Source organism: Procambarus clarkii, chromosome 80, assembly GCF_040958095.1.
Source record: "Procambarus clarkii isolate CNS0578487 chromosome 80, FALCON_Pclarkii_2.0, whole genome shotgun sequence".
NCBI lineage: Eukaryota > Metazoa > Arthropoda > Malacostraca > Decapoda > Cambaridae > Procambarus > Procambarus clarkii.
The window spans coordinates 23,399,683-23,414,513 of NC_091229.1; the positions used below are offsets into that span (position 1 = coordinate 23,399,683).

The 14,831-nt window shown below is 42.9% G+C and overlaps 1 protein-coding gene across 4 annotated transcripts in view; it reads right to left on the reverse strand.

Moving 5' to 3' along the window:
- Positions 1–16: 16 nt before the first annotated feature.
- The window catches only part of LOC123746330 (protein charybde), a 22,868-nt gene continuing 8,053 nt past the window's right edge, over positions 17–14,831 (reverse strand). Inside the window, exons 1-6 of one of the 4 annotated variants that reach the window (XM_069314971.1) lie at positions 4,422–6,099; positions 4,144–4,383; positions 2,481–2,581; positions 2,071–2,186; positions 1,723–1,875; positions 17–1,329 (exon numbers count right to left, since the gene is read on the reverse strand). In XM_069314971.1, coding sequence (XP_069171072.1) covers positions 1,233–1,329; positions 1,723–1,875; positions 2,071–2,186; positions 2,481–2,581; positions 4,144–4,201 — 525 coding nt within the window. In that variant the 5' untranslated portion in view covers positions 4,202–4,383; positions 4,422–6,099 and the 3' untranslated portion in view covers positions 17–1,232. Of the gene's footprint in view, positions 1,330–1,722; positions 1,876–2,070; positions 2,187–2,480; positions 2,582–4,143; positions 4,396–4,421; positions 6,100–14,831 lie in introns of those variants that run through there. The other 3 variants (XM_069314970.1, XM_069314972.1, XM_069314973.1) reach the window with 3 other exon arrangements.

The window sequence follows — 14,831 nt, forward strand, 5'->3', positions numbered from 1 at the left end:
GGTGTATAAACAAACATTTCATTTAAAAAATCTTTAATATATAATACAAGTACTGGTGGTATCCCAATTATAACTGACTAGCAAAGGTTTGACAGATGAATGAATTTTCCATTTAACATTTAAGCTTTAAGCATTTAATTGGGAAGCTGTGATTGAAGAGGCGGCCAGAAGTGTATCATTGAGCGTTCATCTCTATACTCCAATCATAAATTTTCACCCCTAATGTGGAGGCAAGCCACCCAAGACAAATTAAAAAAAAAAAAGTTTTAAGGGGAGGCAAGAACATTCTGTGCCTGCCTGTGACTTTTTTGTTATTAACACATTTAGGTACATCTGCATTTGTGACCTTAATTTCACACGTGCCAAAATTTATATAGATCTTATAGACAATATTGCCCAAGGGGTTATTAATGATTGTAATTTACATTCGACTTATGGGTAATGTCTGAAGAGCCTAATGGCCAAGAACCTACTTCTAACTATTCAGTAATTAAGTCCCCAAATTAGTCTTTTGTTTCCTTCATCAAATATTTAATTACAAGTTTCATTTATTTCGGCTTTATGGAATGTACTACAAGTTTCCAACGCCGTGGAACTTAAAAGTAATTTGTGCTATGCCCCTTCACGGGCTTTTGAGTCTACAGCTATTGGTGCTTGTAGCTGTCGCTACTTATTTGTATCACTGAATGGAAATATTTCACACGTGTAACCGTTTTGTTATCTATATAGCTAGAAAACCTGTGTCATATGTTGTCGAGTACAACAATTAAAATGCAAGATTAGTTGACAAAATTGGACAAATTCAAAAAGCACATCAGAAAAATTACGAACATTTATCGTTACTACACAAAAAGGCATATTCTTATTGCTTTTTCAAGGTAGTGAACCTCATAAATAAATTCTAGTTCACTAAGTAGCCCAAAGCCCTTAGCAGTCGAGCTGGCTCTCATAGGTAGAACGAAGTCCCTGACTATCTGGATGGCAACTGTTGATAGACATATTGTAATAGTATGATGATGTTATAGAGAAGTGCCCTTTCTTTCATCTCGTGAATCATTGCACAATCCTATTTCCATGCTCCCGTAGATCCAAGGAATCGTAGATTCAGACTACCATAGATCTAGGCAACCGTAGGCCCAAGCTACTGTAGATCTAGGCTACCATATCCAAGCAACCGTAGAGCCTGGTAACCGAAGGGCCAGGCTATATAACCTACGAGTTAAGCGTTGGGTTCAGCTCGTAACACGATTGATGTCTTTGGAGCGCTTCTTCTCTAACGTATATCCTGGACTAATGTAGATAATGTTGTCATTTCCAAAGCCAAGAATTCTGTTGAGAGAGAAAAAATAAGCCTCGGTTAAGAACTTTAAATTGTACTGCCTTAGAATATAATTAAAAGTGGGGAAGTACATATACTTCTCAATTAACACATGCCATAAGTAACTCTTAAGGAGCTAGCTGCTGTCGAATTTCTGCAATGGTGTCATTAGAGCAAGACCTAAGGAATAAGCATGTTGCTACTTTATCTAAGGAGTACGTCGATTGTTGCATTCCAATTAACCTCATGCTGCTGGAGCAAATTACATATTATACACGAATTATTAAGAAACAAGGTGACTCCTATATAATTTATGGTACAAGCTAGCCGTTAATATGACTTCTACACAAGCCGACTTCTGCAAGATAAACAAACTGGCTTCCAGGTAATCAAGTTGGCCTCACCTGAGGAGAGGATTCGTGTTACGCGGTCCCTCAGGAGTCCTAGTGAGGGTGAGATGTAGCAGGGAGGAAGAAGGAAGGTGGGGGTCGCACTTGATCTTCCCAATCTTGGTTACCTCCTGCCCATCGCAGTAGTGTATGTGTAGAGTGCACCCTCTGAAACATGCACATCCTTATGAATCAACTGGGACTAACGATTAAAGAAAATACAGTACTGTAATCTGTGGAATCGTTACAATAAACAACTTTTTCACGATAGCCAAGATTTTCTAGGGAATTTAGACTATACATCAAAAATTAAAACTAGCATGTATTGATCTGTGAAGATGGTGACCATTCTTAGACACTCACCTGACACCGTGTCTCTCTCCCTCCGTCATTCTCACAACGTCCCTGGATAGTCTGTTGAGGAAGTCAGCAGGCACGAGTACGGACACGCCGCCAGCTCCACCCTCACAACCGGGCATCTGATGAAAGTGTAACTTCCCGTCAGTGTTCGTTGTGGGTAAAACAAGGTTCTGATTTCTTTTAGGCAATAATTAAACCAATCTTGTAAAAAAGTTACACCTTGATATCGTATGTTTTATAGTTCTTAGAGAGAAGCCTAACACTAATGGACGTAGTGTTAGGCTTCGAAACTTCATCTTCTGTGTGGTTTGGGCATCATAATTCTTAGACTATGTTATTTTAAGATGTAGATTAAGGCATTTATTAAGAAGGGAATGGAGGCACTAACCACGAAGAGGGGATAGTTCACTGACCTGGTAGAGACGATTGCGAGCCTTCTTCAATAGTCGCCATATGTGTTTAGCCAAGAGCATGGCGGCTGTTTCATCCTCCAGCTCTCTGAAGTCATAAAAATCTGCCGGTAAGGAAGATAATGTTAACATCTTCCAAGTAGGTAACTATGGCAACCTCATACTTACGCATAAACCTAAAAACTCACTAAAAAAATCAAAATAGTCAAGTTACCTAGACATTCTACACACTTTATAGAACATTTTAGAAAACCTTTGGAACATATTGTAGAACTGGAAAGTCAAAAGAACTCCTATATATTATCGAGTACATATCAAGCGATAGTGTGACCCGAATGAGCCACAGGAATGTGCCTGAATTGTTTACAACAAATAGTGTTGCTACAGCAGCTCAGAATCAATGTACAGTGAAATATACATTAGATAAACACATATTAAGGAACGTTATCACACTGAACCTCTTCCCCCGTAGTACACATTATATGAACATCTTCAGGTGCCTATGCAAGGCTGGTGAACATAACTGCTCATAGGAATCTAAAAAGAGTCGTTGAGGATCTTGCATACCACGCATATCAGACCATTTCTGGAATATGCAGCACCAGTGTGGAGTTCTTACAATGTTAAACACCAAACTAACCTGGACAGTGTTCAATGATTTATGTCACTACCCTAAGATTAATGGTACAAGTTACCAGGCAAGACTAGTTTTACCTAATTTTACCGAGGGCCACTAGCACTAGAAGGCAAATGCGTTAAACCTTATATCGCTTATAGAGAACAATGGGAGACATGATCACTACACACAATTCTAGGGAATAGAAAGAACAGGCAAATCTAGACTATTTAGCATGGGTGATACATTAACAGGGGGAACCCATCTGGAGACTAATATCCATACACATCAACTAATGTAGATATGATGAGCCTAAAAGGCTCGGGAACCTATGTACTAGTCTATTAAGAAGCGAGAGATCCCCGCAAGCACAACTAGGCGAGTACACTGGTTGACTTGACGGTCGACAGGCGGGACCAAAGAGCCAGAGCTCAACCCCCGCAAGCACAACTGGGTGAGCAACTAAGCGAGTACACTGGTGGATGTACTAGCCGAGGACGGACGCCCCGCCCGCCACCCTCGTGGAAAATTCCATTGCTGGAGGGGCCGAGACGGCAGGAGTCACGGCTGGACGGTGCTGGGGGTGTCAGTAGGCGCTCCCTGTGGAGTCTCCAGTATCCCAACACTAATATAACATTACAGTGAGAGATTGTGATGACATGTGAGGCTTTTAATGCCACGTGTAATGCCTCAAGTTACCGCTATGCTCGACCTTGCTGCGGGCTCTTCACCACCTGTACATTATTTATGGAATATTACCCGCTCGCAGCGCTCTTAAGTGTTAACTCTGGGTACACTGCACACTGGCAAGGGAAGACATGCTAAAAACCAACTTACACCCTCAGCAGCCAACTACAACAGCCTTGACAGTCACTATTACCCAAGTTAGAAACTACTGGATATCGACCCGAGTACGATATCTATATTACGGTATTACTGTGAACTCGGCGACAATGTCACGGTTGGGGTGTCGACACAACAACACCGTGACACTACAATTGTGTGTCACGGTTCACTCTTTTAGAACAAGTAGATAATATGGCTACTTACCACTTGTAAGAGAGGCGAGTTGGGCCTTGTAAGTGTTGGGTCGTAGTATTGACAGCATCTTGTAGTGCTGCGTCCAGTTGTCAATTGCTTGACCGACGCTTCTTAAAGTGTCAGTTGAGCGTGCTTGTGCAGTGGGAGCGGCTGACGCAACACCTGTGCTTGTACAGCGAGCGGCTGACGCAACACCTAAGCTTGTACGGTGACTTGCAGACGCAACACCTGTGCTTGTACAGCAAGCGGCTGACGCAACACCTGAGCTTGTACGGTGACTTGCAGACGCAGACGCAACACCTGAGCTTGTACGGTGACTTGCAGACGCAGACGCAACACCTGAGCTTGTACGGTGACTTGCAGACGCAGACGCTGACGCAACACCTGTGCTTGGCGGCCTGGCCTGGGCTGGCTAGCTAGCTGGCGCCTACAGCCGGTCAGACGAAATATATGCTATAGCAGCAGCGAGATTACAGCGACGCCGAGTTAAGGCAACCAACCCTACGTCGATTATGGCGTCTCTTCAAACGTATTGATTGTTGTAAGACGAACTGGCTCGACGGAATGATTACCGACGAAGACCCCGTGTTCCATAGATATTACTACCGCTGCAGTAGTGTCAAGGACCATGTGGGAAGCTCCCTCCACGTCCAGGTTTCCACGAAGCTCTGACCCCTGAACGGCCCGCCGTGGATATTTACCGCCTGGCTGATGCAACACGCCCAAGTCTCGCCTACCTTTTTCTTAGTCTATAAATCACCGGCGTTACTTCATGTTTGGGATTTGATGCACGTATGAGGGTATCGAATCGATATTATTTTTCAGTATTTTGTTAATCGTTACTGAGCTATGAGTGTATATATACAGGTATGTATATATATTTAGAAGGAGAAAGTGGCAACACTTGTCTGTAGAGCAACACGTGCGCGCGCCTCTGCGAGTGTACTCACCTAGCTGTGTGTGTATTTACTACTTGTATACACTATTTGTATATACTATTTGTATACACTATTTGTATTTACTATTTGTATTTACTATTTGTATCTACTGAATCGAGCTATTAGCTCTTGGACCCCGCCTTTCTAACCAATTTATTTTTCCTCTATTATATCTACCACATATATTTTTCTCTAACACAAGCGCACACATCCATAGGAAGCAGCTGCCTTAACTCACAGGTACCTATTTACTGCTAGGTGAACAGGAGCATTAGGGGTGAAAGAAAATTTGCTCAATTTGTTTCCGCCTCCACCGGGAATCGAACCTGGGCCATTAGGGGTATGACTCCCAAGCGCTGTCTACTCAGCCGTAAGGCCCAGTCCAAAGGTTGTGCGCGCGTGCGCACACTTGTATATGGGTGAATGTACAACCTGATAGGTAAGCACACAGAGGAGACATGATTACCACATACAAAATACTCATGGGAATGGACAATGTCTGACAAGGCCAGACTATTTAGCAGGGGTAGCACAAGAGGGAAAAGATGGAAACTAAGTACCAAAATGAGTCACTTAAACATTGAAAGAATTTGTTCAGTGTCAGAGTAGTGAACAATTGGAATGCGCTAAGAAGTGAAGATGGAGGCAGACTCCACACACAATTTTAAGTGTAAACATGACTGTGCAATCTCTGGAACCTATACATCAGTCGATTAAGTGTCGAGAGGCGGGACCCAAGAGCCGTAGCTCGTCCTCCACAAATACAACTAAGAGAGTACACACACACGGACGCCCACACACATACACACACACACACACTGTGGACACATGTGTGCGTGAATGCACTATTTCTCGCCCTTGGCACTAAACCTTGTAAAAAGAGTATTTGCCTTCCGCGGGGGCAGCCCTGGAGGCTGGCACCAACAGTGTTGGCAGTGGGGTTTAACGGCAGCCAATCTTAGTCCCCGTTGTTAAGTTCAAACACCAGGTGCTACACACACACACACACACGGCGCATGCGTTATATCGACTGTTTGCGGATGAATGGATGTGGAAGATCTAGAACGATCTTGAATGTTCTTATCGACCGGGGGAGAGACACAGACAGACTTAAAGGAGATGGGGGAAGAGTAAGAGAGATGAGAAAAGTCAAATGGATGTATTCAGTTGTGTGAGTTAACCAGAGAGAGAGAGAGAGAGAGAGAGAGAGAGAGAGAGAGAGAGAGAGAGAGAGAGAGAGAGAGAGAGAGAGAGAGAGAGAGAGAGAGAGAGAGAGAGCGGATGTGTACCGTAGCGCCTCATTACAGAGATTAAACTACAAAATCCCATAACATAGCTGGGTTTCCCCCTTGGAGGACTGACTAGAGCCTTACCCTAGTGGCACACGACGTTGATTCAACGTCGATAACGTTAAACCAACGTCGATAACGTTAAATCAACGTTCCAGTAACACGTTTGCGCCCCAGTTCAACACCCACACACTTCCTAAGAAGCATCTGTGTTAGTAATATCTGCGTATTAACACGCATTCATACCTCAGTACTGTGTATTAACAATAATTCAATAATAATTATCAATAAACATTTTAAAACTGAAGGTCAATAATCCAGTTTACACCGTTGAATGCACAGTTACTTACAGTTATGAACATAGTTGCGTACAATTACCTGCACAATTATATACACAGTTACACGTAACAAACTATAATAAGACATAATACGCAAGATGTAAACAAACAGTATTTTGTCTGCATATTATGGAACTTAAGTTGTATTTCGTTGATATTAGTTCCATCAAAGATAATATACACACAATATATGCGAGACACACACACACACACTCACACACACACATACATACACACGCCGCTTATCACATATACATAAAAGATGTATCCAATATTTTTATTCCAGACATATAAAATTTTTTAAAGATATATTTTTTATTATTGGATTTTTCTGTCTTAAATTTCAAGTTTGGTATTTGTAAGATGGGAATCTTTGCCCAGCACTTTACAACCTCAAATGTACATGAACACTTGTACTCAACTGAACACGAACACTCATACGTGCTCAACTGAACACACACACGTACAGACTAAGCTAAACAGCCTTCACAAGCACCTTGACGAGCGCCTACAGTTATTACCTCAACACAATGGTTGCAGAAGATGCTTAGCTGCATGAGGCAACACCATCAATTACTTTCAGTGACGTATACACTCAAGAGTTTGCTGAAGTCCTGGACTTTAGGTTCAGGGCTAAAATATACTTTCTGGCTGATTGGTAATCTGTTGTGATGGTCTTAGTACTACCCTTCCCCTCCCTCCCAATTTATAGGACTTGCCAGTGTGTCAGACTCATTTGCTATGGTAGGCTAGATTTCATACGAGGCTACATGATGTTGGCCAGATTTCATACGAGGCTACATAATGTTGGCCAGATATCATACGAGGCTACATGATGTGGGGCCAGATTTCATACGAGGCTACATGATGTGGTTCAGATTTCATACGAGGCTACATGATGTGGTCCAGGTTTCATACGAGGCTACATGATGTGGTCCAGATTTCATACGAGGCTACATGATGTGCGGCCAGATTTCATACGAGGCTACATGATGTGGGTCATGGCAAGGAAGACCTTCCTCCTCCAGGGGGCAGGAGTGAAGAATTTGAAGAAGAAAATATTAATAACAATAATATTATTGCCCGACTTTACTGCATGCTGACATTTGGTCTGGCACACTGCATCATAGTTTGGAGCAAATGCCAGAGTTTCAGCAACCTCGAGTATCAGATTCAGGTGTGCATAAATAAGTCTAAAACGAAGCCAAGAATGGTTAATGTTATCACAGAAAACAGCTGATCACAAACATGTGTGCTTGCAAACGTGGTCGAAATATTAGAAGCAAAAAACCACTTGATCCTGAGATAAGGATCTACCAGATATAAATAAAATGTGCCAATATACACAAAAAAATTTCTCCTCAAAAGAACATCACATTGTTGGAATTAGTTCAAGCTAAACAAAATTCTTGCACTACATTAACCCCGATACGGAAGTGGGTTCGAAAAATATAGAAATCTTCCTCGGGATACTTAAAGCAAGTAAATCTTTAACGAAACTCGTTCCATTATTAAGATATCTTGTTGGAGTACTTCTCTGTGCGGATATTAGCACAAGGTTCAGGCATGTCTTGCAAGGATTTCAAGGTTAGAAAGTATGAAACATTACTCCATTACTCTGCAAGTAAGTAATTATCAAAAGAAGGCACCAAACCGGGAAGGCTATAACATTACTCTGCAAGTTGCCATTCAAAAAGCCCTAATATCATTACAAAGGTACGAGAGCAGCTATGTCACTGCCGCTAATATATCACATCATTGCATTTTTGTGTTCAGGTAATATAAGTTTGTTGTGATGTCCACAGGGACATTAGATAGAACTATATCAGTGTCAGAGTAGTTAACAGATGGAATGCATTAGGCAGTGATGTGGTGGAGGCTGACTCCATATACAGTTTCAAGTGTAGATATGATAGAGCCCAGTAGGCTCAGGAATCTGTACACCAGTTGACTGACAGTTGAGAGGCGGGACCAAAGAGCCAGAGCTTAACCCCCGCAAGCACAACTAAGCGAGTACAACTAGGTGAGTACACTGAAAGTAAGATCTCTAAACCATTCACCATCAGTTCACACACATCCTTTGTTTTCTGTTTCATAGAACTAAACATTTCCCCAAACAGTTTACTAACGGTTTTCAGTGCAGAACCCAGGGTTAACTATCGAGCATTTTAAGGAAACCACAATAGCTTACTGACCAGCCAACAAAAATACTTTAGCTCTCAGCGTAGTTCAAAACTAAACTCAATTCAGATTAGGCAAAATTGTAATTAATTTTGTCAATAAAGATGTTAATAATAATAATGTAGTTACACTGAGAAACTGGTTTATGTATCCCCCTCACGTTGACGCTCCCTTTGAGTAGCCTATCCATCCAAGCCTTAACTTCCAGCACAAAATTCAGCCAGATAAAATCCTCAGAAATAGTGAAAGAATCTTTGACCATCTCCCGACTTCCTGTTCTCGTCGAGGTAAAAACAGATTATATCAGGGCAATGACTTTACCTCCAAGATAAACACGCGCTTTGCCACGAATCCGAGAGGCGCTGTAATTCAACAAATTGGAGTGGTCACAAGTGGTAAAAGTGGCGGCAGGCTGAAGAACACACTGTGACAACGTCTGAGAGGTTGGACGGGACTTCCCTGGCGCCAGTGCAGATAATTATCAAGTGAAAGCGTAGCGTTGTTGTTGTTGTTTTAGATTCAGCTACTCGCAACAAAAAGTTCCAAGCAGCACGGGCTACAGTGAGCCCGTAGTGGAATTAGCTGACATAGGAGCGGGGGTAGCAACTTTAAAAGCGTAGCGCCTGTGTGATGTTAATGTACTCACCTAATTGTACACCTGCGGGGGTTGCGCTTTGATCCCGCTTTTCACCCGCCAATCAACTAGTGTATTGGTTCCCAAGCCTATGAGGCCCTATAAGACTTAGATAACAACCCGTCCTTCAAATAGCACACAAGACGTTTTGACGTTCATTTTGACGTGCACTTTACCCAAGGCCAAAAACTGCCGTACAAGAATATGGTAGCGGCTCGCGAAATCAACATAATGTACCGTTTTCTGTTCGTTGGTCCTCTGGTAGGTTAGGATAAGTTACTTTAGAACAACAGTTTCTTGACATTGGGAACGCTCGCGAGAACGGGCTGATGTTCAAGCTGTGTATGGAGTCTGTCTATCACTGTCTAGTGCATTCCATTTGTTAACTACCCTGACACTGAAAAAAAATATTTCTAATGCCTCTTGTGGCTCATTTGGTTACTCAATTTCCACCTGTGTCCCCTTATACGAGTGCCACCCGTGCTAAATAGTCTGTATCTATCCTCATAGTGAAAGTAGTGTAGACATCTGCAACAGTTGCTGGGAACTGCCAATGAAAAAACTGATAGAAGAATTGTATAACTTCAAAAACAGAAAAACGATTGAAAAATAATTGCATGCTAACATTTTAAGACTACAAAAATGTGTCTAAAGCCTGGTCGTGTAGCAAATATGGAGATCTTATAAAATGTTCATTGACAGGAGATTTCCTTAAACATATTTCCTTGTTTTCGTAATCTGTAAAATCTGCCAAGATTCAGTTATTAAGTCTCATTAAATACCACAAATATACATTTTCTGGCGTAGAGTAGCTTTACCAGATAAATATAAAATGACCAGCAATAATATTATAAATCAAAATCATCTTTTTTATTTATTATTTCGATAAGAATTTAGAGTATGTGTAATTTACAGTACATTTTAGGCACCGTGATGTGGGTAGTGGCTGGCGGGCCCCTGCTGGTGTTGATAGGCGCCGGCCTCATGGCGTCCTAGAGGGAGCCATGTCCACTTTGGCGCGAGGGGCGGGCGGTGTTGTGATGGGCAGCACGTACTCTGCCCACCTCTGATAATACCCAACAATCTTACCAACATAGGTTGCGCGTAGCCTGGCCCCCACCTGGCAACATCCTCCTATCTCGCCCACGTATCCCGGCCCACCTAGTAACGCCTATCTATCTCGCCCACCTAGCAACACCCGCACGTTTGTCCCACGTAGATAGCGCGTAACCTGTCCCACCTATATGTGATCCCAATCATCCACTACCTTGGTTCTAATTTATTCACGACTATTCCATGTCTTTCAAACGCCGCGTGGGTCAATATTCCGAGGCTGTGAGTCGGTATACCAAGGTCGTGTGTGTATACCAAGGTCGTGTGTATACCAACCTGTCCTCAGGAAGAACGGCCACTAAGGCATTCCCGATATTTATTGATTCGAGACATTCCTAGTGTTTATTGGACAATTTCCGATGTTTACTGCTCCAAGACATTTCGATGTATATTATCCGATGTTTATGGCTCCTCAAACACTAATAATGCTCAAGAAAGACCTTTTAGCATTTTTGTATTTTTGTTTAGAATGTTTCAAGTCATTATTTGCATTTCTGATTAACACTGGCGAACTATAGTTTCGAGTACAGCTCCAAACCCATTGGACAATATATTGTGGGTCGAATGCTGACCCTGAAATTTACTTTATTCATTTATTATGCATTCCATACCCATCCCGTGGACGGTGGTGAAAAGGGTTATAGACACACATAATTGGTTCAGGGATTGAACTCCACAATGGTCCTCATTCCCATACTGTGAGCGGTAGTGGAAAAAAATGACAAAGCCTCATAGTGAGCTCAGGATCTGAACCCCCAAATTTCATTAGGCTATGCAAGTTAAAATATTAATGAAGTGAAAACTAATCGGCGAATTATTATGATGTTGGCAAGTGGCGCCTCGTAGCCGAGTGTCGCCTCAAGTGAAGGTCGTGAGGGCGGCCAGTACGCGGGTTTAGCGACGACTCACAGTTTTTGTGTCTTGACGTCACTGTTTGGTGTCATACGCAAGAGAGAAATGTAAATATTTGAAGACGAGGCGTTTGTATGGATGGTATACGAGTAGTCAAATGTAAGTGTTTAGAATGATGTAATTTGTGTGGGTAATATCCAGTCTACAGTGTTTCTTTAGTATACTAATATATATTGATTCTTTAGTATCACGTCGAAATATGACGTGTACTCCGTCCGTCCGTCACACGTGTACTTGGACGGACGACGGAGGGACGGACATACACACAAAGTATACATAATGTATTTAAAAAAAACATTGCATACTTACAGATAGAATGTATTAGGCAGTGATGTGGTGGAGACTGACTCCATACACAGTTTTAAATGCAAATTCAATGAAATAGTTACACAGTTGGTGGTACAATAGGCCAGGAGGTCTAAAGTCCTTTACGGTTTCACATTCAACAATATAGTGTTCTAGTGAATGCATTAAAGGTTTGTCACAGAGTTTACAATCTGAATATTCTGGTAGTGGCTCAGCCTCACTAACCTGCCAGATGTGTCTATAGCCAAGGCGAAATGCCGCAATGACTACATCACATTGTCTGGTCCGATTACTGTGCTGACCATACAAATACCTATTATTACAAAAGTTCTCATAGCTTTTAATACTGCAGCTTTCAGGTCTCTGGGCATTTCTTAGGTCTTCTAATTCTGAAGTAATTTCTTTAATTTGTATGTTTCTAATAATTGCATTAGATAGTCCAAAGTCATAATCAGTTTTCTTTTGCAAGCCTCACTGGCCAATCGATCTACAAAGAGCCCAATAGGCTCGAGAATTTGACCAAAAAGCTCTGGCTCTTTGGTCCCGCCTCTCAAATGTCAAACAACTGGTGTACAGAATTCTGAACCTACTGGGCTAGGCTATCATATCTACATTTGAAACTGTGTATGGAGTCAGCCTCCACCACATCACTGTCTAATGCATTCCATCTGTTAACTACTCTGACACCGAAAAAGTTCTTTCTAACGTTCCTGTGTCTCATTTGGGTACTCAGTTTCCACCTGTGTTCCCTTGTGCGCGTACCACCCGTGTTAAACAGTTTAAACTTTATCTACCCTGTCAATTCCTCTGAGAATTTTGTAGGTGGTGATCATGTCTCCTCTTACTCTTTTGTCTTCCAGTGTCATGAGGTGCATTTCACGCAGCCTTTCTTCGTAACGCATGCCTCTTAGTTCTGGCACTAGCCTAGTGGCATACCTCTGAACTTTTTCTAGCTTTTTTCATCTTGTGCTTGACAAGGTACGGGCTGTGTGTGGTAGTGTGTGTGTGTATGTGTGTGTGTGTGTGGGGGGGGGGGGAGTTAGTCACGTACCATACCCTTGTCTTTGCCAAGATCAAAATATATGGCTCCAATGGCCTTATCTTCATGGTCACTGAAATACCTCTCGAGGAGGCGAGGCGAGGCACACACACACACACACACACACACACACACACACACACACACACACACGAGCCACAAGGAAGCACGGAAGCACTGTATGAGAGCGAGGACATCCAGCAAGTGGAGTGAATTACAAGAGTCGTGAGTCGAGGCTGACTCCATTCAGTGCTTCAGAACTATACACAACCAATAAGCGCATGAACCTGTACGCCAGCAGATCAACTCTTGAGAGGCGGGAACACAGAGCCGAAGTTCAACCCCCACCCCCCCGCAAGCACCCCCGCAAGCACAACTAGACGAGTACGTACGTACACACACACACACACACACACACACACACACACACACACACACACACACACACACACACACACACACACACACACACACACGCCAGGGTCATACCGTGACATTGGCAAGTTGACACCAGCCTCAGGTGGGAGCACCGGGGGTCAGGTTACCCACTAAAACCCCGCTACTTGGTGTATACACACACTTTACTTTAGTCCAAGCAGTTACAGCCCCGCTCCTGTGCCTGGTAAGTCCACTACGGGCTCAACATAGCCCGTGCTACTTTGGAACTTTTGTTCTAAGTAGCTGAATCTAAAAACAACAACTTAGTCCAGAACTAAAGTGTATTAGGTGGTTGGGCAGTAGCTGTTACGGCTGCTAGTCCTTCAACCCCATCACCAGACCGAACTATTAATACATCTAGTAACAGGCGATGAGTCACAATAACGTGGCTAAAGTAAGTTGACCAGACCACACACCAGAAGGTGAAGGGACGACAACGTTTCGGTCCGTCCTGGACCATTCTCAAGTCGATTGTACAGATTGAGAATGGTCCAGGACGGACCGAAACGTCGTCGTCCCTTCATCTTCTAGTAACCTGTAGTTACGGTTGTATCTTTATGTCGATACGTAATGTTAAACATTCTATGCAGTCACATACATATAAATATAGACAAAGATATAGGCATCTCCTGCTAGTATTCCTGGCATGATATGATTATTTACGAATTTAACTGAGAATTAGTTTTCCTTGTACCTCATTAACCACGCCCACAACCACCACATTAACCACGCCCACAACCACCACACTAACCACGCCCACAACCACCACACTAACCACGCCCACAACCACCACATTAGCCACGCCCACAACCACCTCACTAACCACGCCCACAACCACCCTACACCGACCATTCCAGGAACCAATCATTGCACCGCGCCCATCCTATGAACCTAACAACCAGCCAATAACACACCACAATGACTGACCAATTATCATCCTTCCCCCTCCCCCCTATTCCCCCTTCAGCATACCAGAAATGGAAGGAGAGAGGGGGGGCTAGAGGAGGAGGAAGGGGGGCCATCAACCCCTATCTCCCACCTCTTTAAATGATAACATCAACACATTCCTAGCCCCTCAGGGGTAAGTTTAGACCCCGGCAACTCTCCAGCACTCACATAACCCTCCTCCCATCAACCCATTCTCCTGTTTAGATAATAGATTTTGTAATCATGTGCACCATAGTACAAAGATTGCCGTTTCAAGCAATTAGATAGTTGAACTTTGTACTATTCACTTCATACAGTCGGGGCTAAATGAAGCTAAAAAAGCATAACTATTCTTAGGCCTTGTATAACACATATGTACTATATTCGGCCTAGGATATCGTGTATTAGATCTAGGAAGGTTAGGTTAGGGAAGGTTAGGTTAGGTTAGGGAAGGTAAGGTTAGGTTAGGTTAGGGAAGGTTAGGTTAGGTTAGGGAAGGTTAGGTTAGGTTAGGTTAGGTTAGGGAAGGTTAGGTTAGGTTAGGGAAGGTTAGGTTAGGTTAGGTTAGGTTAGGGAAGGTTA